General features: G+C 47.1%; 1 protein-coding gene across 5 annotated transcripts in view; it reads left to right on the top strand.

Annotated features, from left to right (window-relative positions):
• ADCK1 (aarF domain containing kinase 1) overlaps nucleotides 1–25,706 on the top strand; it is an 80,989-nt gene that overhangs the window by 29,628 nt on the left and 25,655 nt on the right. For 4 of the 5 annotated variants that reach the window (XM_075151411.1, XM_075151412.1, XM_075151413.1 and 1 more), the window contains 2 exons: nucleotides 972–1,175; nucleotides 25,404–25,562. In XM_075151411.1, coding sequence (XP_075007512.1) covers nucleotides 972–1,175; nucleotides 25,404–25,562 — 363 coding nt within the window. Of the gene's footprint in view, nucleotides 1–971; nucleotides 1,176–9,614; nucleotides 9,684–25,403; nucleotides 25,563–25,706 lie in introns of those variants that run through there. The other variant, XM_075151415.1, reaches the window with a different exon arrangement.

Genomic DNA, 25,706 nt, shown 5'->3' with positions numbered 1-25,706 from the left:
TTGTCACTGATTTGCTTAGATTTTATTGATGTATTAGGGTAAACTTATCTGAAGTTTATTAAAGAATATTGAGTATAGCTGTGTCCTTGGCAGGAGGCCTTTCTAGTGAGAGTAATAAAGGCAGAATAAATCATTGTCACTGAAGGATGTGGTGGCTGGTCTGTTCTTGAGAGGCGGAATGAACTGCAGGAGCTGAAATCCAGACCAGGCAAATGGCTGGTGAGGGGTTTTGTCATTTGGTGGCTGCGTTTTAGCCAATGTGAGCAAAGCTGGCAAGTCTTCTAATTCTTAGTTTCTAAAGCCACTGTCACTGCGGATTTTGTTGGCAATGTAAGCAGTAAGACCAAAACCTGACTGGACTGGAGGGATGTAATTTCCCCTTGTGGTGTGTCAGAGTGAGCTGAGGAGGATGAAGGACTGCCCATGTACTGTCCTCCTCACTGCCAAATAGACATCTGCACTTTTGATTTTTAACAGACTCTACTTCCAAGTTCCTGGAAGTTTCTGGGATGGTGTCTGTGGTTTTCTTCTCACTTTAATTCATTGCACTAACACTAAGAGTCTAACATACATGGTTGTTTTCCTGACTTTTGTCTTTTGACAAGGGGTTCCCAAACTGTGCATTGTAGCGGTGGATCACAGTGACAAACCAATGCTGCCCTATGGCTAGACATCTTATTCCGTGCAAGAATGTAGCCCTGGACAGAGCCAAAAACTAATGCACTGTCACTGATCGTAGTGCCTGTGCGAACAAGTGTTGAAGCCCTTTATACTCTGGAGCATCTGGTCCTGAGTATAGCCCCTCTAAGTCAAGCCAGAGTCCTAATACTTAGCTGACACGTTAGATGATGGTGCCCAAAATCAAGAAGGGAAATCCCTGGTCTGTTTAAATACTGGACAAATAAAAAGTATGTATGTGGGCCTGTGCATGTAACAGACAGCAAAAAGCTGATGTTCTGGTCTCTCCGCAGGTGCACCTGCGCTCTGCTGAGCGCCTCCGGGAGCTGTGCTGTGCCAACCGAGGCACCTTCATCAAGGTGGGACAGCACCTGGGAGCGCTTGACTACCTGCTGCCTGAGGAGTACACCCGCACCCTCAAAGTGCTTCACAGCCAGGCCCCACAGAGCACCAGGCAGGAGATTGAGCAAGTCATCCGCGAGGATCTGGGCAAAGAGGTAGGGGCTGTCATAGCCTGTGTTGGCTTCTCAGGCCTCAGCAAGCCCTGGGCAGCTGGAAGAAGGGAAGCAGGAGCAAGGAGGTCCTTGGTGGTTCTCAGTTGCAAGAGATACCAAGGGGACATATCTCCTCCTTGCCCCTTGGAAAATGCCGTGCAAATTTTCTCTGTCCGTTAATGGGCATTATTGGTAAGCTTAGGAAAGGAGAAGATAACAGAGGATTAAGGGTATGAGGGCTGCCAGGTGGAAATGGCAGGGCTCAGCAGAGCAGTGTACCCCAGAGGTTATGCCAAGACTAACAGCGTTGCTGGAGGTCAGGATGGAGGGCTGTCTGCCACACTGAGGGGTGGGAGCTGGAGATATTGATGTTCAGGACAAAGATATATTAGCATGGCTCTGTGAGGGATGACTGCTCTCCCCTGGCTGCACTAGGCCAATTCCAGCTAGCTCTGACAGCCTTTTACTTTCTCGAGCCCCTAATTAACCCCCAAAGAAAATAATAGCATAAATCACTTTTGGTGCTTGCAGTTAGGTAATACAGTAGCCCAGGAGTCTATGTCACCATTAACCCTCAGCAGCCCACAGCACTGAGATCAGAGGCAGGTGCCTGTGTTCATTAGATATAAGGGAAGTAACCACAGTATTTAGAGAGGGCGTTCTGCTACTTTGCATCTTGCCCCTTACAAGAAGAGGTACCCTCACACTGCAGCCCAGCTTGAGGAGAGGCATTTCAAGGATCACAACTGACAGGGTGAGGGGGAGGCAGGAGGCAACAGGGTGGAAAGGCAATGGAAGAGAAGGCGGGTGTGAGGGAGAGGAAGACAGGAGGCTGAAGAATGGAAGCAGTGTGGACGTGTGTGTTCTGGGGTGTTTTGGGATGTGTGACTGTGTGGTGAGGAGGTATGGGGGTAACATGATGGGTTAAGTGAAGTATTTGCACCTAATGAGTATATTATGGGCAGATTTGGATGGGGTGGGTCTGCCTATGTGTAGTTTTAGGGCCTAGGTATTGTCTAGTCAGGAATGACAACTAATATTTCCTTGCAGTTTAATGGCAGGGTTAATGTCAGCCTCTGACCTGCAGGATGCTCCCTCTTTCAGTGCTGCATCCTTGTAGCATGGCTGGTACCAGCTGTGTTTCATAGCTGGATAGATGGAGCAGGGCAGGCTGGCTGCTCCCTGCAGACCCGTGCTGCTCCGTGGGCCTCCATCAGGCAATCTCCCCTCTGCAGTAGCCACAGAAAGCTAATCCCGAGGTTAGTCCCCATTAAATGACCACAGCCCTGGCTCAGTTTGTGTGGCGTCTCTCGGGCTGAGCCAGGTGCTCGGAGGTGGGCCCTCTTCTTTTCTCTCAAGTGCATGTTCAGCTGCCACTGATACGCCCTGGTTTCTTTCAGCTTTTTGGGAGCTAGATGAGCCCTCCATGCCTTGCTGATTCCCAGCAAGGCAGCTCAAATCCAGTCTCCACAGCAGCCTTCCCTCTTAGCATTCACTTCACCCACATGGACAGTGCTGGGCAATATTTAATTTTAAAGAGACAGAGAGAGGGAGGGAAAAAGGTAGAAATGGGAAGAAAGGGATAGAGAGGAAATGCTAGTGAGAGAAAGAGAGTGATGATAAAAGAGAGAAATGAAGAGAATGACATGTATAAAAATAAAGGAGCTGGTGAAACTGGGCAGTATTAAAAGCAGAGATAAATGCCCATTTCCATTAGTTACAAGGAACCAATTCAAGGTATTTAAAAGCAAAAAGGATTTGGGGAATCTAATGCACCAAAGTTGTCTTTGCTGGAGCCCAGAGGATTTAATAGGGTTACTTCAGGAACAAATTTAATTCCAGTGTAGCTACATCTTCAGTACATTTTAAATACAATATACTTAGCTGAAATATAGATGGCAGAAGGGCAAAGTGGAGTGTCAGAGCAGAGGGGATTGCAAAGGGAGGTCCTGAAACCTTCCTCCTTGGGGCCAGCATCACACCTGGGAACTTGCAGATGAATTCAAATAGAAGAGAAAATGACAGTGAGGGAACCTTCCCAGGGGGCCTGGGCCTAACCCTGCTGCTTTCAGATTCAGTGGTAAGACTTCCAGTTCCCCCATCAGGCGCAAGAGCAGGCTTCTCAAATGAATCTCAAGTGTAGGCAAGAAGTAATTACATACAGTTTGGATCAGCACAGAACAAATGGTGGAAATCGCAACTGGAAATATAGAGATACCTAGGGAGGAATGTGACAAGCTGACAAATTAGGCAAGAGCTTGCAAAAGGGCATGAAGATCAAAAAAAGCCAATTTCGTGTATAGAAGCAATGTATCTTCAGTCAATTAGAAATAGCCTGTCTTCTGATGTGACCTACTCCTGAGAATCTTATCAGAGGCTTGGATGTTTGACAAATGGAGTGGTTTTGTGGGAAAACTGGTGTAAACGGAGAGCATGCCAATGGGACTGATCTTTGAGCAAAGGCAGAGAGCTTGTGAGGTGGGTTTACAGAAGTTCAACATGGCTCTGTGTTCAGCACACAGACTTGCATGACACCCTGCTGGTGGGGGAACTCCCATTCTAGGCCAGCATCATGGCTGGAGACTGGGAGCTGCAGCATGTAGCTCTGCTGCATGAGCTAATGGACTGATTTAAAGGCAAACGGCAAGTACACTGATCTGACACAGAAGGAGAAGCATCGTATATGCTGACTAGTGGGTTGCCCTGTCAAACCCTGTTTTAAGTCTAGGGTGTACCTATCAGGGATCATTGAGGTAAAAATAACAGTAGTGAGCAGATGCTGGCTTTCTCATCTCAGCCATAGTGGTTTGGCTAAGTGGTGGTGGGAGGTGATTGTCCTCTTGAGTGTTGTATGCAAGAGATTGAGGTCAGGGTGGGATTCTCAGGACAACAGGAGTAGCAGCAGTGGGAGAGGCTGCACAAAGAAATCTTTACAATGACTCCTGGAAATGCTCACCAGCAAGATCATAGAGTAAGAGTCTTTTGGGGAGACAGTGGAGATAACATCCATGTTCTGGATGGATTCCTTGGATCAGTTGGGAAAAGCTGTGTGCATAAGAATGGGTGATGAGATATGAATAAAAGAGTCTCTCCTACCTCTATTCTCATCTTCCCTGCTTGAACAAGGTTCTGAAAGTGAAAAGGTGTCAGGCATGGAAAATGAATGCAAAATGAGTATGTTCCCTACCCTCCAATTGTCATTTTCTCTGCAGGGCTATTAATGACACGGGGAAAGATAGCTGGTTCAGCTAAGCTCTCTAACTCAACAAGGTGTGTGCGGAGTAGAGCCAGGCAACTTCTGGTGAAATTTGGACACCAGACATTTAGGGAGAAAGGCTGATGAGAGACGCTGGAAGATGAATCTTCTGGAGTGGCTGCACCGTAAAAGTGCAAAATCATTGTGCTTAGAAACTAGAAATGATGGAAGAAATGTTTTGCCAGCACTGGGATTAAGGGCATTTCCTCCCTCTGGCAGGTCTGTTGGAAGAGACTGGCTTGTGGCCATGGGATATAGGGATACTGGGGAGGTGATGCCAGTTTGGTCCCAGAGCAGAGGTGCAGAACCCAGGGCACCTCTGAGTTTGGCCAAGCTGGTTCCATCTGACAGCCCTTTGGTGTCTGTCAGAAAGGCTTCCTGTAGGTCTTTCTGTGTGTGATTTCCATGGACAATGTGCTCAGAAGAGCTTATCGCTCATTGCTAAGACTGATTGGACTATTGTGAAACTCTCCCCTTTCAAAAATAAATCTGCTTCTCTCTGCTCTGATCAAGGCCATTCCAGAGCATCCCTCCTCATAGGACTGAGTAGCTGCAGAATGACTTGGCAGCTTTTACAGCCCCGCCTTTCCAAATATCCTTGGTGTCTTTCTGTTGTCTGCCTCCAGTACTGTCCAGTGCGCAGTCCCTAATATGGCTCTGTGGGTCTCGCTTCTCTGCTGCTGTGCAATGATAATGAGTTTAGATGCTGTGACGTCTCCTGACTTCACTGTGTACTCCTATCTATGCCAACACACTCTTTTACCTCTTTCTAGTCCTAAAATACTTCCTGGTTTGCAGTCACCCATCTGATCCAAGGGTAGGAAGGCTCTGCAGAGGGATCTGGACAGGCTGGATCGATGGGCCGAGGTCAGTTGTATGAGGTTCAACAAGACCAAGTGCCGGGTCCTGCACTTGGGTCCCAACAACCCCAGGCAACGCTACAGGCTTGGGGCAGAGTAGCTGGAAAGCTGCCTGGTAGAAAAAGACCGGGGGGTGCTGGTTGACAGCCGGCTGAATATGAGCCGGCAGTGTGCCCAGGTGGCCAAGGTGGCCAACAGCATCCTGGCCTGTATCAGAAATAGTGTGGCCAGCAGGAGCAGGGAGGTGATCGTGCCCCTGTACTCGGCACTGGTGAGGCCGCACCTCGAATACTGTGTTCAGTTTTGGGCCCCTCACTACAAGAAGGACATGGAGGTGCTGGAGCGTGTCCAGAGAAGGGCAATGAAGCTGGTGAAGGGCCTGGAGCACAAGTCTTATGAGGAGCGGCTGAGGGAACTGGGGTTGTTTAGTCTGGAGAAGAGGAGGCTGAGGGGAGACCTTATTGCTCTCTACAACTACCTGAAAGGAGGTTGTAGTGAGGTGGGTGTTGGTCTCTTCTCCCAAGTAACAAGCGATAGGACGAGAGGAAATGGCTTCAAGTTGTGCCAAGGGAGGTTTAGATTGGACATTAGGAAAAATTTCTTTACTGAAAGAGTGGTCAAGCCTTGGAACATGCTGCCCAGGGAAGTGGTGGAGTCACCATCCCTGGAAGTATTTAAAAGACGTGTAGATGAGGCGCTTAGTGACATGGTTTAGTGGGCATGGTGGTGTTGGGTTGACAGTTGGACTCAATGATCTTAGAGGTGTTTTCCAACCTTAATGATTCTATGATTCTATGATTCTATCTGCACATCCCAGTAGGCCACAGCATAGCTCTACCCACTCAGCACCACTGTAATCCCTCTCCTGTGTACAGCAAGATGTCACTTTCCAGAGCCCATTGCGCGTCAGCTTCCAACCCATCCTTACTCAGCGGCATTTTGTAATCTACTTTCTGACCTTTTCCCCAAGACCCCTTATTCTCCCCCTTGGTGTGTTTGTGTACCCCATACTCTACCCAGGCTTTTACTCATGTTGGAGGTAATTTTTCTTGGTGGGAGACATTCCCTCCCCACCCATCTCTCACCACTGTCCCTTCAGAAATATCCTAGTGCTCCTTTCTGGCAGGTTCCCCTCAGGCGGGTCCTCTGGTCCCTGCTTCTATGTCTGTCTGAGGTTGCGTGGTTGGGAGTTAGGGCAAGGATAAAGTTAGCATCCCCACGAGGCCAGCATGGTCTCAGGCAGGGTCTTTCCCATGCTGGTGGGGCACCTGTGCTGCGTGGCTGCTCAGATGCTCTGTGTCCAGGCTGTGTCTTTGCCTGGGGGGCGAGGGGCTGGTGTAAGACACAGGGCTGGCCTTGTCTGCCGTTGGGAGTGAGAGTCTCTCCTTCCTCCTATCCTCACATCTCTGGCCTCTTGCTAACAGTTGTTGAAGCTGTCGCAGAGATGAGTGGAAATTGCTGAAGCAGAGCCGTCTCAGGTGCTATTAAGTGAGGGATCCCAAGAAATCCTGACCAGCTCTCTGCTTGGATCCCAGATATCCATATCTGCACGCACACTTACACCATTGCTGGTGAGTTTGCTGTGCTCCAGGAGGGCTGAGAGACGAAACAGGCTCCACAGGGAGAACACACCAGTGATTGAATGTGTTGCTTCCAGTGCTTGCTTTGTTCAAAGCTGGGAGAAAGGTCTGAGGAGAGCCCAGAGGTTGAGGCTTGTCTCTGCTGAAGCCAAATTGTATAAAGGGCTTAAATTGATGGAAAGACAGTCATTTGGAAGGATGTCAGTCCAGCTTTGCTTTGTGGGAGTGCAGGTAATGGGAAGTAGTTTCTAATTGCTTGATTAGCCAGCACCTCCAAGGAGACCATCCTTTTCGTCCACAGTTAATTGTGGCTTTTACCTGTTGTTCAAGGACTATTTTGCCATTTGCAAGAAGCCTCCTGCAGCCATACAATAATGGAGCTCGCTGATTGAGCAGGGCATGATACATCAGCGAGTTGACTGTGATTTGTAAGCAAAACACGTGTGGTAGAGGAACCTCCTGTGCTGTGGTTTGTGAAGCAGGATGCATTTTTACAGATAGTGAAGCTTGGGGGACCCAGCCTTCTGTTAAAGGGCTTCGCTGTCCTTGGATTCCTGCCCTTTTTACCTGGCACGGCACCAGTGCTGTGCCGTAAGAAACAGATACTCCTCATCTGAGAAGTCATTGTCACTGCAGCAAAACTGTGGCTAAGAAGGATGCTGCCCTTTGTCCCTCTACCTTAAATTGCTCCCAAGGTTCCCAAAGTGTTTTCTAGGTTGGGTACACGAGCTTTATTCATTCATTGTACCCATATACACCTGGGAGCATGGTCACTGCAATGATGCGCAGCGATGCCACACGGCCATTTGACAGGGAGGGACAAAAATCATATGCCATGGGAAGGATTTAGAATGAGACTGCAGCAAGGTGCTAATGCCCACAGCAAGAGACTTCCCTGCCCTCGAACTGTTGGAGTCTGAGAAAAGACAGAGGGAATAGAAGAGACTCCTCTTTTTACTCCTATTTCTGTATGCACTCTTGGTACAGCATGGCAGTGACAGGGAGAAGGATGGACTGATTCCCTTCCTTCTGGAACTGTTGATTAGCATTTTAAGCTCTGGCGAGACATATGCTTACTTCTGATTTGCAGAACTATTGAAGCAGTGCTCAGCCCTGTGGGAGAGCAGCTAGGCCTTCAATAGGCTGTTGGGTATTACACTGCATGTCCTGCAGCATCCAAGTTGTTCCCAAGGGAATATGAGCCACTTTCTGTAGCTGGCTCCATATGTTGCCCTAGAGAAGGTTCATTTACCCTGCTAGATCACAAGGTCTTCAGGTCACGATGCTGTTATGGCCCCAGGAAGCCTCTTCCCAGGCTGGCAGTGTTGTCTAACCCATCCAGGATGCCAGGACACATGCCTGCTTCCTCCAGTGTTGCACAGCCTTGTGCTTGAGTGTTCTGCCTGAAAGCACTGATGTGTGGCACAGTCACTGCATGGTCGCTCTCATGGTCGCTTGGGGCTGTGGGACTGATGCTGAATGGCTCTGCTGAACACCCAGGTCTCCCATAGCTTGTGACCCTGGTTCTGTCCTTAAGCAGCCCGCTCCAGCAATGCTGTGCTGGGGTGCTCTGTGAAGTTGGCCCTCGCATACATTACTAACAGACATGGGGAAACTGGATTTAGGTCAGTAAGAGCCTCTTCTGCCTGCTGTGGGTGTTATGTCCATCGCAGGAAATCTCCTCTTCCTGCATGACGTTACCCACCCTCCATTACCCACCAGAGTGGAGGCTGGGCTGTGGTGGCCATTACTCTGACAGCGTGAGGGGCTGGGAAGTGGGACGGGAGGATCTGGCCCTTCTCCCACCCCTTTGAGCCTCTCTCAGTAGGCCTGTCAGGGCTTCCAAGCAGCCGTCAATAAAAAACACATTTGTATTAAAACTATAATCAGGAATAAAAAAACTTCACATTTTTTTTCAATAACTCGGGATATAAAAAAGAGATTTTTATCAATTATGGAAAGGATTTTGGCCATAAAAAGGTAATTTAAAGAGTCTGAGATGGATGGCGAATAGCATTAATGTCACCCAGAACAAATGGGCCCGCATTACTCAACTGAAAGGCAGGAGCGGCTGCCTGTACAGATCCCGCTACTGCTGCAGCCTCCACCGTGCTCTCCCTGCCCTGTCTCTGGTAAGAGGCCCCAGTCGCTGGCGTATCTCAGTGTGGCTGCCTCTACACCGAGCCCTCGTGCAGGCAGTAGCTGCCCAGAACCGCTGCTCCACTGCCAAGTGCAGATGGGGAAAGCAAACCGGGAGCTTTGTGTGGCTCGGGTGGTCCACCTTGCTTTGTTCCTTGTGTCCCTGCTCGCTCCGTTTGCAAGCTCCAGTGTTACTGACCCTTAGCGTCACGCCAAGGACAACCTGGTGTCCGTATTGCCAGGGGAGCTTTGGGACAGGGTACTTCCTCTTTCCGTGGGTTTTCTCTCCGCTCACAGCCCATGGGAGAGGATCTGGCTGAGTCCTGCTCATGGCAGCCTCTTCCTGGGTGCTCTAAGCCCCATTGCCTAAAAGAGGGAAGGTTTTGTGGATAGATTAGAGGATAATCTCCTTTGGCTTCCTTCAAATTAATAAGGTTTACAGTACAGGAGGTTGGACAGTGGATTTTCTGAAGGATTTTTTGGGGGGTCTTCTGCAAGGAAGTGAAAGACTTGAGATCAGAAAATGCAGTGGGGAATGGCCTGGTGAGGAGTAGTTCTGATTTGCATGCTTAGTGACTTTTTTTTCTTTAATTTACAAATTCTTTAGGTGCCTGGGGGTTAGCGTATGACATACCTGCATGGAATTTGTTGGCTCACAGTGTCTTGTGTGCAGATGGTAAGCTCTCTTCAGTATGGTTTTCTCAGAGTTTTGATGACACCTGAAGTGTTGCTCTGATGCAAATAAATCTTGGCTGGCAACGGACACCAGCTGTGTCGGGCTGTGTTCAGCGTCCACGTCCTGCGGAGGTGGTGGATGTGCTGCACAGCAGTGCTCTAGCCGTTGGCAGAAACCACCTCTCACCACATAGGTAACCCTTCCAGTTGCAAACAATCTCTGGAAATCGCTATCTGTAACTGGGATTAATAGTCCTTATGTGGCCTTCTTGCATATGGAGACTTTCTTTTTTCAAACATGGTGTGTGTCTCCTTTGCTCAGCAATCTCTATGCATTTATGACACAGCAGGATCGGGGCAGGGGCGGAAACACTGAACTGCCGTGTGGAGGGACTAGTTCTGTTTCAAAACCTGCTGCTGATACACTCAGAAATATTCTTACATGATGCTCTGATCTAGACACAGCCTGGGTTTTATATGCCTGATTTTTCTCTGAGGGAGCAGGGAAATCTGTCATCTGCCTGCCCACTGATCTTTTAATATCCTACTTGATTCTGCCTGGTTAGCATCCCCTGTTTTCTTTCAGAATTTTACATCTGCCCAGTTACTTGGCTCTGACCCATTGGGACGATGAAAATACGATGCAGTGGGTCTGGTGACTTTTGGCAATAGGTTATTTGTAGATGAAACAAATGACATAAGATGAAATAAGGAGTTATAGGGCCCGACCTTGACATATCTGCATTTTCCTAACACACAGAATAGACAAATAGCATTTTTATGAATTTTTAAGACGTATAGTTATCTAATAACCTCTGTTTTGTGGCACTTCTGAGATCTGTCTGAGAGACAGCTCCTAATTCCATGGCAGGATGCTGAGCTATAGAAAGCGCTTCAACCCTGCCTGCAGGTTCTCCTCCCTGTGAAAAAGCTGCTATGGGTGAGAACATTGGAAATTCTCCTTGTGGGAAGCCTCACACTCAACATGCTTTTGTGTTTTGAGAATTGAAGCAAAAATTGGGATCTCAGGGGTCTCAAAGGTCTTCCCACCATTAGTGAGCAAAGTGTCAGTCCCTAGTAGGCAGGCCAGCCTGAGAGAGAGGAAGTTTTCTTATGTTCCCTTTGGAAATCAAGTTATGTTTGCGAACATAAAGCACATTTTGCACTTATTTTCTGTAAGCTTTGCGGTGCCTTGATTTTACAGGATGTATGGTTCAGAGCCAAACCTGTGAAGCTGTCTGTGACAGCTGAAGCAATAAACTCACATGACCTATTGCTTGTGCCGGGAGAGCTCAGCTGAAGCAAACCCATGTGTTTCTTCCTTACAAAGCTCACATAACCACTCCATCTCAAATTGGCAAGTTCTTGGAAGAGGCTGTTCAGCACCAACCCTTCCAAATTTCAAATGATTAGTAGAAAATATACGTTAGTTGACTCATTTCAGAGAATGAATGAAACTGAGGTGGTATCAGTTGTGAGTGGAGAACAAAGCTAATTTTGCCAAACACCTTATTGGATGTATCATCTGATTGGTTCAGGTCTATTAACTGTTATTCCCATTTATCAAGAAAGGCTAGAAGGAGGCTAGAGCAATGAAAATTGCCAGGGCTTGTTAAGAGGGGTTATACTAAAGAAGTCCCTCCATGTAACTTTTTCTGCCCTGTCCTTTGTGAACTGCTAGTGTCTTTGCCCTGGCTGCCAAAAAACCCTCTAAGCCCATGCCTCCTGTCCCAGGCTGTCTTTTGTCCTTTGGACTGTAACCTAACCTTTTCCTCTTCTTTTATTTTTTTTCTTTTTGTTTGAAAGAGCTGTGAGGCTGGTTCTTAATGGGATATCCTGTCAAAGGCCTTTGCCAATCCCTTGCAATCATCAGGAGCAGCTCAGGAATTACAGGTTGGCTGCTCCAAGCTAAACATATGAGACACTGGGTGGTTCTCAGTGAGTGGGCATGGAGGAAGGGAAGGGTATGGACTGTACTGGTTCTGCGGGCCTTATCTCTCTGTTGACTACACAACCATAGCACACTGACAGTGTGTTGGGTTGAGCATCTCCAGTGACTTAGTGTCCTGTACCCGATGAAGAAGGAGGTGCAGCCTGACCAGTAGCAGGCTCTCGCTACTCTCTCCTGGCTCTGCTCTCCACAGGGCATGTCTCAGCCCTTCTTGGGAGAGGTGGCTCCCCAGGTTATGATGAGGTGTTTTTTGAGATGGGTGCCCCTGCTTACATTAGATAGAATCCACCAAACTGCTTTACCTCATCCACAGGAGCCCAATGATTTTGAACTATAGGAAACAGAGCTAGATACCAGTCAGTGTTTAGAGGCTCCCTGTTCTGTTCCTGTTCCAGGGGCTGGCTCAGTTGCTTCATCTGTTTTTTGAGCTGCATCAGCCCTAGGGAGGGAAGTAGGGCAATTGGATTCTGGCTCTAGAATAGTGGGTTGCTGGATTGCTTGGAAATGCATGTGAATTAAACAAAATTAACCCCCTACCTTTGTTTCCTTAGCCCACTTTTCTCCTTGTAACAACCTCTAGCAGTACACCCAGGGGGTGCCAGAGGAGAACTTACGTTCACGGTGGAAGACAAACGAGCTGTTTCCCACTGCACCCGGGACTGGCAGCCCTTGCCTTTGCAATGCTTGTCACCAGGCAGTGGCAGCAGCCATGCTAGGCCTGTAAGTGTAGTTGATTTATTTTAACTGTTAAAACGATAATGTTTAATCTGTAAAGTGCTAATCTATTTTTTATGTTGATTATGAATAGGCCAGCTGTGCCTACTTTCCTATTCATAGAGTTTAGTGAACAAGCCCATTTCACAGGCTGGGTTTGGAGGGTGATTTACATGAGAGCAGACACTGCTTTAAGGAGAGCAAATCAGCTGAGTTACACCACTGAACCAGGGACCGCAGCCCAGCAAGAAGATCTGGGGGCAAGGGAACAAACGTGGGAGGAAGAGAAGGAAGAGACAGATAGTAAATAAACTGTAGAAGGAGCAGATGGATCAGAGCAGAGACATGAAAAGTAGGGGAAGTATGGGCAGGAGAAGAAAGGAGAGGTTGATATTCAGAGGAGAGATTGACAAGCAGGAAGCAGGAAGTGATGTGGCTGGCTTAGCATAGGACTTTCCTCTCTGGATCAGTGCAGGGAGCTCTGGGCTCCAGGGTTTGTATGACTAGTCATTAGGGGATACATGGGACCCCTTCCCCAGCATGGTGCCAGTGATGCTGTTGGCAGAGTCAGTTTTGGGTTTAATTTGCTATGCAGTTGTCTCTCTCGAACGACTTTTCTGGATCTCTGTACATTTTTTCTGAGAATAGGCTGTAAAGGATACAAACTCCAGGGTCCCATCCAGATCTCTTTGTAAGTTATTCTACCTCAACTTCTCTTCAGTCCCTGCACCTTGTTTTCTGTGGTGTGGACTGCTGTACAGCTGTGCCTCTTGCGTTGACTGGCCTGCCAGGTGTGATGGTGTTTCAGTATCCCATCAAGGCACAGTCAGCACCAGTAACTGGCTTATGAGCTTCACATCTTCAGCAGGGCTTTACTACCTTTTTAGCATCTTTCTTCTAATGTAGTGACCTCATTATATCCCTTTCTTGATACGAATTCAATTCAGGCAGAGCTGCCCACATCTGCCAGGCTACATGTACTTCCATGTCCACCTCAGATCCTCACTCCTACTTCTCTGTCCTATTACTCTGGGGCAATGCTGTGCTTCAATAAAACTTTATCATGCTTGCATCAACGTAATTATGACCAAAGCCTGAGGAAGGGACATAGCTGAGCAGAATCTGGCTGGGACTGGGCTTTACCCTCTGCTTGTTTTCATTATACTGTGCCTCTGTCCACCCTGGTGACAGGCTGCTGGATTGTGCAGTGCTACTGCTGTCATTCCTGCTCTTCGTCCCAGGCCTAGAAACACTTTTCCCTCATCCCTTTCTGAGGAGACACATAAAAGCATTCCACATAGTACTCACGGGAGTATGCCTCTCTCCCCCTCTGTTTCAGCTGGAGTAGAAGGGTCTGTCAGTGTAGTGTATACTCACATATATGCAGTGCTGTCCTGCAATGTGGCCCTCCACTCCCTCTGCACACCCTGCCTCTGCACATACACACAAACACTTGTCCTGGCCCTGTTCTTCACTTGCCTCTCTGTGGATGGAGGATTTTGCCTACCATTCCCCACACAAGCTGTGCACACAAATGCACTGCCCCAAGACGACTCCTTAACTCTGTGCAAACAATGGCACAGCTTTGCTTGCTGATCAGATGCTTGTAGCCCACCTCTTCCAAACATATACCCCCAGACATCTCCTCACCACTGTCTGTATAGTCACATAAACCTGCCCATAGACATTTCTCGCCCACCACCCCTTCTCTCATACATTTCTCAAAGCCCCCAGGCTTTCAAAGCTGAATCAGAGGCATTTGAGATGAGACACAGGTGATGTGTGTTCCCGAAGGTCCCTATATATCCTCAGGCTCTGGCAGCTGGTTATTTCTCACAGGACTGCTGCTGTTGGGCAGGCTTACTGCTGACAGGGCCCTTGGGGCATCTCTGCAGTCCTCGGCAGAGCCTCCCTCTGCCTGTTTGTTGTGGGTCTGTTGACCCTTTCCTACTCAAGTTTCAGCCAGTGCATGGCAGGGAATGGAATCATGTGTTTATGCCTGGAATCATAAACGGTCTTGGAAATTCATTTGTTTCTGGGTACTTTCTTAAATCTTACCTTCTTGCTTAATGTGCCAACCGGCCCTGTCTCTGTGGCATTTCAGGAGAGGTTTCATCTTGATATAAGAAAGAAATTTTTTACATTGAGAACTATCGATCATGGGAACAATCTCCCCAGGGACGTGGTAGAGTGCCCATCACTGGAGGTTTTCAGGACGTGATAGTCTCATCTATGCTCCCTTTCCTATGAAAGGTTGGGCCGGATGATCTTTTGAGGTCCCTTCCAACCTGGGCTGTTCTATGATTTGATGATTCTTTCCAAATGTGCTGTCTTTGCAGCAGGCTGCTGGCATCTGTAGGAGTAATATGTAATTTGGGAATATGTCTGCGTGAATTTGATTAAGGGGTTCTGGGTATGTTGGGGACTCCCATGTGTCTTACTATGTGGGTGGCTCAAGAGAAATGGGAACTTTGCGGGGGGCAGGAGGAGAACAGTTGGATTGTTGTCACCGTCACTTGTGAGCATTAGTACTCGATGTCTAGTACTAGATTCAGACCTGGCCTGGAAATGAGATCTGGAGGGAGGTCAATATTGGTGACAAGGCCAAGGCTGCAGGCATGCTTGACAGAAGTTGGTGACATGGTCCGTTGTAATGAGAAAGGAGACAGGAGGGATGGTTTGAGTGAGAAGATTAGGAACCGAGCTTTAGCTTTGTTGAATGTGAACAGAGAGGTGACTATCTGAAAGAAGATGTCTGAGAGACAGGCTGAAATTGTAGTTTGGCTAGAAGCAGGCTGATCTAGAGTACAGAGGTAGAATTACGAGTCACCGGAAAGGACATGGGAATTTTATGTGAGCTATTATCCAGATGCAGTGGTGGGGGTAGGGGCTGTGGGCAGAGCTTTGTGGAACATCTCCAGAAAGCTGGAAAAGGGATAAGGAAGCTGCTCAGACATGCTGACAGAGCCATTAGAAGAGCAGAAGGCTGAGGAAACTGCTCCCTTTCTTAGGAATTACAGGGATATTCCTGCTATGTTAGCACTTTCAGCTCTATTGCTTGGGAGCTGAAGAGCTGTAGAGAACACAGTAAGCCTCAAAGATCTCAGTAGAAAGGGGCCACTACTGCTCCACCTGAACCATGGAATAAGAGTCCCTTTGGGCAGATGGTCTGCAGAAGGAAGTTTATTGGCATCAGAGAGTTGTCTTCTGCCCTGCTGTCACTGCACACTGGTGTAACAAGTGAGAGCCTCCTTTATTAGCAGGAGGAGGAAGAAAGAGAAAGAGTGCTTTCAATTAAAACACAAAAAATGGCTGGGAGTGGAGAAGTTGTGTGCTCTTGAAGGACTGTGATTCCAATCTGTCTGAACAAGTGACAAGTACGGCTCCATCCTCACAGACAGGAGAGATGCAGGTGAAGTAATATTTCTCCAAAAACAGAGAGAAGAGAGTGGATTTAATGAGCATTGTTCAAGTGGGAGACGCTCAAGATGAAAGAGCAAATTAAGATAAAAGGAAGCATTTGTATGTGCAAGGGGAGGGTGGGGAACATGGGGCAGGTTGGAGCATCTGCCCCATAGCCTGCACTACTGGGGAAAATAAGTAGCTCACAAGTCACTACTTTCTTTTTCAGCATGATGAAATGGAAGGAAGTGAACAGGAATATATATGTATATACGTGCCTCAGCTTTACTCTGGTTTGGTCTGTGCATTTTGCATAGACTATAAAATGCTTATATTGTGCAAAATAGAGCACACAGTGACACTATTTAGTGTGCACTTCGAGAGATTATCATTTTCCACCTTCTGTCTCCACACAAGCGTAGTTACTGGTGGACTCTGGCTTGACTCTGGATCAGGAAACACTGGCTGCTGCTGGAGGCCAGTCACAGACAGAATGGGATGTGGAAGTGGTTTAGGATAGCGGGAAGGTGACTAGCTGCACAAGATGTTTATTCTGAGGTGGAAGGAAGTGGGATGCTGAACAAGCCAGGTCATTGTGTTGATTAACTGCATCTGGAAATGGGAAATGAGCATTTTCCCAATGGCCACATCACGGTTAGAGGGACTTGTCACTCAGGGGAATCCTGAGGAAATGAGTGGTGCAAAGTTCTTCCACCTTCCATCTTCTCTATAGGGAAGTGAACTGGACTTGCAGCTTAAAATTATGATGCAGCTTCCAACAGCAAAATCTTTCCTTTGGTAATAGATATTTCAGAAAGAAACTGCTTCTTGGAATTTAATTCTGAACATGGGATTACAGGCATGGAGGAAAGCTATCTGCATTGTCTGAAATGGAGTACTTTGACCAGGAGTAATGTTCACACTGGTGGATGGGTTAGAGACTTGTTCTGAGACATCCCAGCTTTGCTGTTTCCTCTCGCTGGTTTGCCATATTTGGTGCTTGTGCTACCAAAGATAATGTGCCTGCCCTGCAGGTAATGTCTGGACTCTGCTTTCCTGCTATCCAGCTTGATATCTGCCTTATGTGAGAAGTCTAATGTGCAGTCTCTCTGCTTTCAGAGTGCTTTGTGAAACCAGCATCTGGACAATGAACAGCTGAATGAAGCCAAGCATGGAAGAGGCTGTGGTAATGCTAGTGGAAAACCTGTAGAACTCCAGCTGTTGAAAGCATTGACTCTCAGGGCACTGAGCTAGTCTGTTAATCTTAGCATGCTCTGTCTCTGGAAGGTAGCAGGACACCCGATAGCTTAATTGATGAAAAACATTTATATCTCCTTGTGCCAGTCAGGAGAATGTTCCTGAGCCAGTTAGGTTCCAGTCTGGCCATGACAATCCTTGCTTTTATTGGACCGAATATTGTTTGTTTGGGGGAGCCATGGGTAAGAAGTGGCTCATCTTTCGGAGAGATGGGAGATGAGGTCCACCTCACAGGTAGGGTCTCAGGAGACGTACATCAGCTCTGTCTGCTCCTTGCTGTTACTGCCTGTTGTAGCTGTCACCACTGAGATTGGTTTCGATCCAGGATGAGTGATATTCTCAGACAGTTCTGCCTTGTCTTAAGGATCTGACTTTACTCAGGAAAATAAATGAAGATACCATGTGTGTGTCTGAGCACAGACTATTAAGCAGGAGTCATCAGGGATGGAATAAAAGGCACTTTTCCTCAACGTATGGCTCTGTAACACTTAAAGGTGCTATGGCAAGTAGACTGCTACTGTTGCTGTACAGCTCAATGGATGGATGAGATGAAAGCAAGAGTAGCTTTATGAAGGCTTTCCCACTGCTTTTCTAGCCAGAAGAGACTACAGAAAGAGGATGGTAGGTGAGCAGAACAGGGAATAGTCAGGATCCTAGGTATCAGGCAGTGAATGCGTGAGCCAACTTTGGTCTCCAGATGATGGGATCAAGGACTCTTCCTTTAGCAGAGTTCATTTTCTATAATATTCATGGCTTTGTGACAGGAAGTGCTGTTGGTAGGATCCCAGAGAAGATTCTCAGGGGTATAGCTGGTAGTGGACTGCAGAGTACCGAAGTGGTACCAGGTAGAAATAACAGGAAAAAATGAACTTCATACCCCAGCTGGCTCACAGCCCTTTCCCAAAAGAAAGGCTGGTGGCTGGTGGACAGCCCCAATAGTTTTGTGCTATTGTGGTGCAACGTTAGCAGTGATTAACCAAGTTAGCAGTGATCGGCATGCCAGGAGCAAATGTATACGATTGGCAGATGAAGTTATGTGTCTGTGGCTTTGTGTGTAATAACTGCTGTATATGTATTATACAGATAGGTTTTTAAAAAGATATTAAAGTTACAAATTTGGTCCTGAGAAATTAGATAAGGGCAAATTTGTAGCTGACTGGACAGCCCTAATTCTGCTCATCCATGCATGAGCTCTGTGACATGGTGTGGCGCAGCATCACATGGGATATCAGGGACAGCCAATGTTAGAGCTGAGCTCTTCCAAATTCTAGGCAGGCACCTTAATGCACATCTCCCCTTGAAATGGACCACATTGCTTTGCCATTTTATGCACTGAAAGATGCAGGGATTTTGTGTAATAAGCCATATGTAATTGTTTCAGTGCATCAGAATACACACATACCTTTTACCTGTATTCATCTGGATGCAATGTATACCTCTATATCCGTGCACACTTACATATGTATGTAATATGAACATCAGGGAATCCATTCAGAAGAAAACCACTATTCTGTATATATCTACGATATTATTAAAAATATTGAGTTAGTAAATACATGTTCTTGACAGATGCATTTAGGAACCATCAATTAGGCTTGGCATTCATTAGGTGGGGAGAAGTCCAATCAGATTTCACTGACTCAACAAAGCCGCCTATAAATTGTGGGCTGTTTGTTCTGACGTTTGATGAATTATTCTTCATAATCTACTGTCTGCTGCAATAAATCTAATCTTTCAGTTTTTGCTGTCTTAATAATTCTTGGAGCAACACTGTGACATTTTGTTTTCGTAGAGGGGATAGAAAGGCTAGGATGATGGAAAAAACCCTCATTTGCTGTCTGGGAAGTAGATTGTTCTACTCCAAGGTAACATTTTCTCATGCCTAGAACTCTGGTCTTGCAGACTTGCAGGGATCAGTGAGTCCTTAGTGCCATGGTCGTGTATGTTCTTGAAAAGATGACCCGCCTAGGATGAGATTCACATCCCTTAAACCTAGTCCAGGAAAAGCATTCAGACTTTTGAGAGCAATAGGGTCCTAGTGTCAATAAAAAGTGAATTCCAGAAGTTCTGGGAGCCACAAGCCTTAGAAATGCTGTATCAGACATAGAACTGAGTAACTATTCAGCTATTCTGCCTCATGAATAGAGGGGACATTGTACTAGGCAGTGTTAACATGGCAGCTGCAGCCCCCAAAACTTCCCTGGGAAAGCTGCTCTTTTCCCAGAGTGGTATTGTGTTGGTCTGTTTTCCAGCAAGCTCATGAATCCCATTATCACAGTGCCCCGCGCTGTCTCGGCTGGGAGGCTGCAGACAGCATGATCCCTGTGTAAATCTCAGAAAGCTCCTGCAGACTGAGCTCACCTTAGCAAATTGCCATCCATGGAGCCATGATTAAGAGAGTACTGTTCAGTGCTGTCTCTATCAGGAATGGAAGAAACAGATGAATCGAGTTCACTTCATCAAGGGAATTCCAGCTTGGAGAATCAAAGCACAAGGAGATGTGCAAAATTTACCCACCTTAATCACTTTCTTGCTGTCAGCTTCTGCCATGAACCTGTCTCCCAACTGTATGATCCCCCTTGTCTTGAATGGATTTATATCAGCTTCCCCATGTGCATCTTCCTGTGCTGCTGCGTGGCATCAAAGTGCAAGCTGCTCCTGGCCATCACAACACAATGCTGTTGTTAATGGAGCTCTGTTGTATCATGGCCTGTGATGAGTATCCTGGAGGCAAGAAGCTCAAGTTAATCCTGTGTTGCCTAGTCAGCCCCTTCTGAAATAGCAGGACATCTCATGGATTGCTATCTCCAAATACAAAATGCCAGACTCAGGAGCAATTACAGTATGCTGTGATCAGAAGAGGAGATCTGCTGTGAAATTGCGGTTGAGGTTTTGAATGTTTCAGTTTGCATTGCTTTTTGGTGATAAGAGAACAGCATCATCCCTGTTGGGCCCCTTTTTGTGAACTATTTTGAGTGGCTGTGATTGGTGAAGCTGTGGAGCACAGTGAAGTGTCTGGAGATGGCCTCTGTCTGAGATGGTCTCAGCTCCTGCTGCATGTTCCCCAGATGTGCCAGACTCTGGCAGAATCCCCTGACATGGGCATATTTACACTCAGTTCTGGCATGTTTACCGTACTTCTGGTAACAGAAGCAACTTTATTGTCTGAAAGTTACATGACAGACGTTTCATGAAGATGCACTGTTACCAGAGCTCAGGGTTTACCCTGGAGACTGGGCCACTTCCAGCTGTGGTTCCCCCAAACTCTTTGCATTCTCAGAAACTCACAGGGTCTATGAGTAACTTTCTAGGCTGTCAAACAGCAACTGAGTCCCAGGCTAGCAGCCAGTAAAACAATTCCTCCATTGTCCATCCTGCTGTCATTGAGATTGGTCAATCTGGTGGGAAGAGCTTCTGAAGAACATGAGGATGAGTGTACAAATCAGATCAAAAGCTGAAGCTCGCCACTCTGCCTCCAACTGGCCTCCAGCCAGTGTTGGCTAAGAGAGAAAGGCTATAAAAGCATGGCAGGCATACAGTTAATCTTCACCTGGTATGATCTTCCAGTTTCCGGTAATCTGAAGGTTAGAGATTTCCTGGGCCAGAGATTGTATCTTGGTGTTTAATAACTTGTGATGGATTTTATTCATTGACTTATCTACCCATCTGGACTTCTGGTATTCATAACATCCTGTGGCAATGAGTTCCACAGCTTAATGAGTGTGGGGAAAAAATACTTCTTTTTGCTTGTTTTAATCTTGCCATCTGGTAATCTGGTGTGCTATTTGACAATTTGCTGCTCCCGAGTTCTTCTATGGAGTGAACGAGCATTCCCAATCCCATTCTCCATGACAGAAGTGATTTTATAGAGCTCTGTGACATTCCCTCCCAGTTGTTTCTCTTTTCAGGCTGAAGAGTCCTTTAAAGTCCTGGGAAATATTTGAAGGCAATTTTGAAATGCTTTGGTGAAGGACTTTCTTCCCCTGGGAAATGCTGACCATTTGAAAGTCTCCTCACTGACACCACCTGTACTGTACTGGTTCAGCTCTGGCAGAGTTGGGGAAAAGTTCTTTATAAATGGTTGTGGAAAATCAGAATTTTCAAAACTGTCCTGAACTCTGCTGGAAACCTCCTGGATAGGACTTGTAATGCAAAATGTTCTTACTTAGCCCCCATAGTGGCCTCATTCTGGCTTGTGCCACATACATGGGTCTGGACCACCATGCTGGAAGGAGTTCAGCCTGCCAGCTAAATAGGGCTAGGCTGTTGAGACACCTTCTGTAAGTGATCCTGCATCCCACTGCACCCTAAATTGGTCCTGAAGAGACTGCTGGCACATGGCCACCATTCATCTGCTGGGGTCACTATGGCAGAGCAGAGCCACCACATCCCACTTCGGATGGCATTATGTAGTGCTGGACCAGGAAGGGGCTGAGGCAGTATGTTTCAAAAGAAATTAACTAGCAAGACATGCACGTTTAACGATTATGGTTTGGAGATTAAGACATCAGGCTGGAACTTGGGATATCTGGGTTAAATCCCAGCTCTGTCAAAGACTTCTCAGAACATGCTGGGCAGGTCGTGTAAGGCAATACTTTAGGAAAGGACTCAGGATTTGGGAGCTTAAATCCAATTGACTTCCAGTAACTTCCTAAGTGTTTAAGGACAGGATTCACAAAAAATACTGAGGCGTTCTGATGCTCAGCATTGCGGCATCAGCTGGTGTGCACACAGATCTCGGGCAGAGCAGTGTGTGTTTTGGGAAGGTGCTTCAGTATGCGAGGAAGCCTGTAGGTGACAACTGGGGACTCCTGGAGAGTGTGAGTTTGTGCAGGGCCCGCGGTGGCTGTGCACCTCGTACAATGGCCACCCTGGGCTTAATGACGGTCTCTAGGTGCAACCTCAGCACAAATACATACTAATAAGTGTCTAAGTAGATAGATCCTGTAAGAGCTTTTATATCAGCTCCCTGAGGTGTGAATACTAATACCAACAATCATGGAAAGATTTTGCATATTTAAAATTAAATGAGCTTCATTCTTTAGAATTAAACAGTCAGGGCTGTGTTTCCAGCCAGTGAAGTACAATGACACATTCATTTGCTGGTTGAGCACGTGCCTGATGGGGAGCTGCTGTGCAGAAGGCTCGTGAGGGAAACCACTGTGTGCAGGGACACCGCTCACCTCTACAGCGGTGAACCTGCAGCTGGCTGTCCTGCTCCTTTGAAAGAGCAGCCCTAAAGTTCCTTTTCTCTCTTTTAAACCTTTATTAAACCTGTTTGGAAACTATGCTTGTTTCATCTCCTGCCAGGATTGCAGATGGTAACAGCCAGTTTGATAAGGCCCTTTGAGACCAGCTGTGGCCTGAAAGAAGCTTGAGAGTTCCTTAAGTACCTTGGCAGGTGGGCTCTAAGAGTGTCCCAGGCCTTTGCTTGCTAATTATCCATCCTGGAAATGATGGTTAGAGTTTTTGTTGAGGATGCTTATTAGCTGGGTGCTTGTGAGCAGTAAGAGCCTGCAGCCTACTCCAGGAACTCCCAGCCTGCATAAAATGGGTGCAGCCGCCTTCCCTTGGGAAGGACCCTGCTCTCCGGTAGGCAGTGTGGGAGCCTGGCTCACCTCTTCTCTGCTTCCATGTCATACAGCCTCTCGCTCACTTTTGTCTGTCTGGGACACACAGCCTGCAATCAGAGGCACTAGCTGCCTCCAGCGAGCTGCGAAAGGACCATTTCATAATGAATGAGGGTGATTTGCTAAGTGGGGGTCCTGGAGCCCAGCCATAATTGTGCTGCTGCTTTATCTCAGCCTCACACCTGCTCATGTAATGGCCCAGCTGTGATCCGCTCCCTCCCCCATGTGCACGCTCTACCCTTCTGCTCCTGCAGGAGCCATCAATTCTCTGGCCCCGTTGCAGTCCCTCGCCTTGCTGCCTTCGCCTGCAGCTGTGGGTGCACACAAATTCCCCCTTGAATTGCAGCAGGGCCACTGGGCTGGCTCTAACGGACATGACTGCTAACCTTTCATGTCCTAAATAACAAGTATTTAAATGTAATCCTTCTGCCCAAAAGAACTCCTAGAGACAGCTTTCTTCAAATTATGTTTCCTTAGAAAACTTAGTCACACAAGAATATTGTATATATTATTCCTGCCAGAGGGAGTATGTGCAGCTTTTTTTTTTCCCCTGCATTCAATACTGGTGAAAATGGTTGGATTGACAGTATAGGCAATTAAAAGCTTTTGAAATCCAGAGCAGATGGAATTTTATCCAATTTATATGTGGTCTTACTATAAATGTACCTTACTGGATTCAGGCCAGTGAAATCCCAATTCTGTGCTTCAACCTTTGGAGTGTGCTACCACCTTTATGACAGTTAGACTAGTAATATTGGCTGCTACTCTGTAAAGGGTACATCCCTCTAAGATGAGGATGTAGGGTAGCGAGAGAGTTGAAGAAAGCCCCGGCTCAACCTAATGTGGCAAGTTCTCTGCATTTTTTCCTTCCTTACGGGATCTCGAAGCCCAACATGCTCCTGGCCACCTTAAGTCTCTTCCCCTTAACAGGTCCTCTCTTCAGCTGATAGAGAAACTTCATACAAAGGTAAAAGTCCCTGTGTCTTGAACACATGTCCCCTGAGCCATCTCTCATCCTGTAGGTGCTTCTTTCTTTATACTACTCTAAACCGAGAATCTCAAAATCCAGAAGTGAGAGAGAAAAGAAAGGGCAGGGGGAAAGAGAGAAAAGCTTTTTTCTCTTGAGACACGTATGTCAATAGGTTTGAATTATGGACCTGCTGTAATTAAAAAACACATAACTAGTTGTTTTTAAATGCAGTTGTTTTACTTAATTGATTTTGCCGCTGGGACCAATGGGAATTAAATAAATAAATAAAATGCACCTTCCTAGTGAATTACTGGAGGCAGCTGAGTCTCTGTTGGAATCTAATTGCTGCAAATGCTCCAGTTTGTTGCTAGCAATAGTTTTCTGTGGAAGGGGCTGGGAGAGAAGGGGTAGGGTAGTGTGGGAGGGGGCTCATTCCCAGGCAGCTGCAGGAGGGAACAGGCTGCTCCTTGTATAGTATTTCTTCCTTGTCAGCAAAAAGAATATTCGTTTAACGCTTTGCATGAAGACTTTGCTTAGAAGGTCTTTATTCATATTTAATTACTAGCTCACTGCAGCTCCCATCTTTAATTACCTTTTAAAAAGCAGGTTATAAAAATGCACTGACATTCTTTCTTTTTTGTTACTGCATAAATTACAGGCTTCTTAACTGCTCACCCGAAATCAGTCCAGCCCGTGGGAGGGGTGGGACAGGTTCCCTTTGCTGACTTCTGGATACCTCAGAGCTTATCTGCACCTTGCTCTGCAGAGCAGGACGGAAACCCTCGATTATCATTACATGAACTAGCTCCGTGCCTGAAGCCACATAACCATGCTGGCAGTCCCTCTGAGCTAATTAATTGTGTGGAGGGCCTGGCTAGTCAGCCAGGCTGATACCACACTACCATGGTAATAGTGTTTCCAGGGCCTGAGCTGCCCGGTGCTGCACTGAGGGTCTCTAGCAGGGTGCTGTGTTACACAGGGCAGACAGGCCTTTGCCCATCTCCCATTGCCTCACCCACGTCTGTAGGTTTTTGCTTCCTGGACATCCTCCTGGTGAATCTACTTCTTCATCTGCAAATTTCCTTATCGTCTAGTCCTGAGTTTCATACCCAGAGCTGCTAACACTTTCCTTTCCTGCCTGCATAGTGCTTTGCTGTCCTCCCCTGCTGCTTTTTCTGAGCTGAAAGCACTGGTTACTTTTATTGGAAGCATGAGAAAGTCCATCACATAAAACATGTTTTCAGGTCATGTCTTCAGAGGTGCAAACTGCAATTTTTGCCCCCGTGCCCTTACTACTGCTCCCAGTCATGTGCTGGCTTTCACCACGTAAGCTAGCTGACGCTGCTGGAATGCATGGGAGTATGCATTGTCAGGTTTCAGGGGGTCATGGTGGGTGGTATTAAATATCTGCAAAATAATTACATGCAAAGGGACAGCTGTTGGCTTCTGCACCCAGTAACAGCCAAGGATGCTAACCATAATCTCTCCAACCCGTTTTCGGGACAGCCTGGAGAGGGATCCCTCACATGCTACCTGACCGCTCCATGTCCTAGATGAAATGCGCTGCTGGGTTCTGCGACAGGTTTCCATAAGCAGAGTATCTCCAGGGCACTTCCACGCTTGGCAGGCTTCACTGGGAGGCCAGGCAGTGACAAGGCTCAGGCAGGGGACAGAGGAAGGATGAAAGGACCAAGCCTGCCCAGCTTCGGCACATGCTGTCTCTGGCCTGTGGATAGGGCTTTCCTTAGGATAGTCTCCGGCACCCCAAGCTGATGCCTCTTTCTCTTCTTCTGGCAGATAAAAGAGCTCTTCGTAAGTTTTGAAGACACTCCCTTGGGAGCAGCATCACTAGCCCAGGTGCACAAGGCAGTGCTGCAGGATGGGAGAACGGTGGCAGTGAAAATCCAGCACCCAAAAGTCCAAGCTCAGAGCTCCAAGGATATTTTGCTCATGGAGGTAAAACTACCTGTTGACTTTGACTTACAGAACAATTGCCATTGAAACATGTGGGGGCCACATTCACCCGTGGTGTAAGCAGGTATAACAACATCATCCTGTAGCTTTGAAACCTCCGCAGGGATAAATGCTGTCTTATGGGAA

Source organism: Calonectris borealis, chromosome 5 (assembly GCF_964195595.1).
Source record: "Calonectris borealis chromosome 5, bCalBor7.hap1.2, whole genome shotgun sequence".
Lineage (NCBI taxonomy): Eukaryota > Metazoa > Chordata > Aves > Procellariiformes > Procellariidae > Calonectris > Calonectris borealis.
This window is presented reverse-complemented; position numbering and strand designations above follow the sequence as displayed.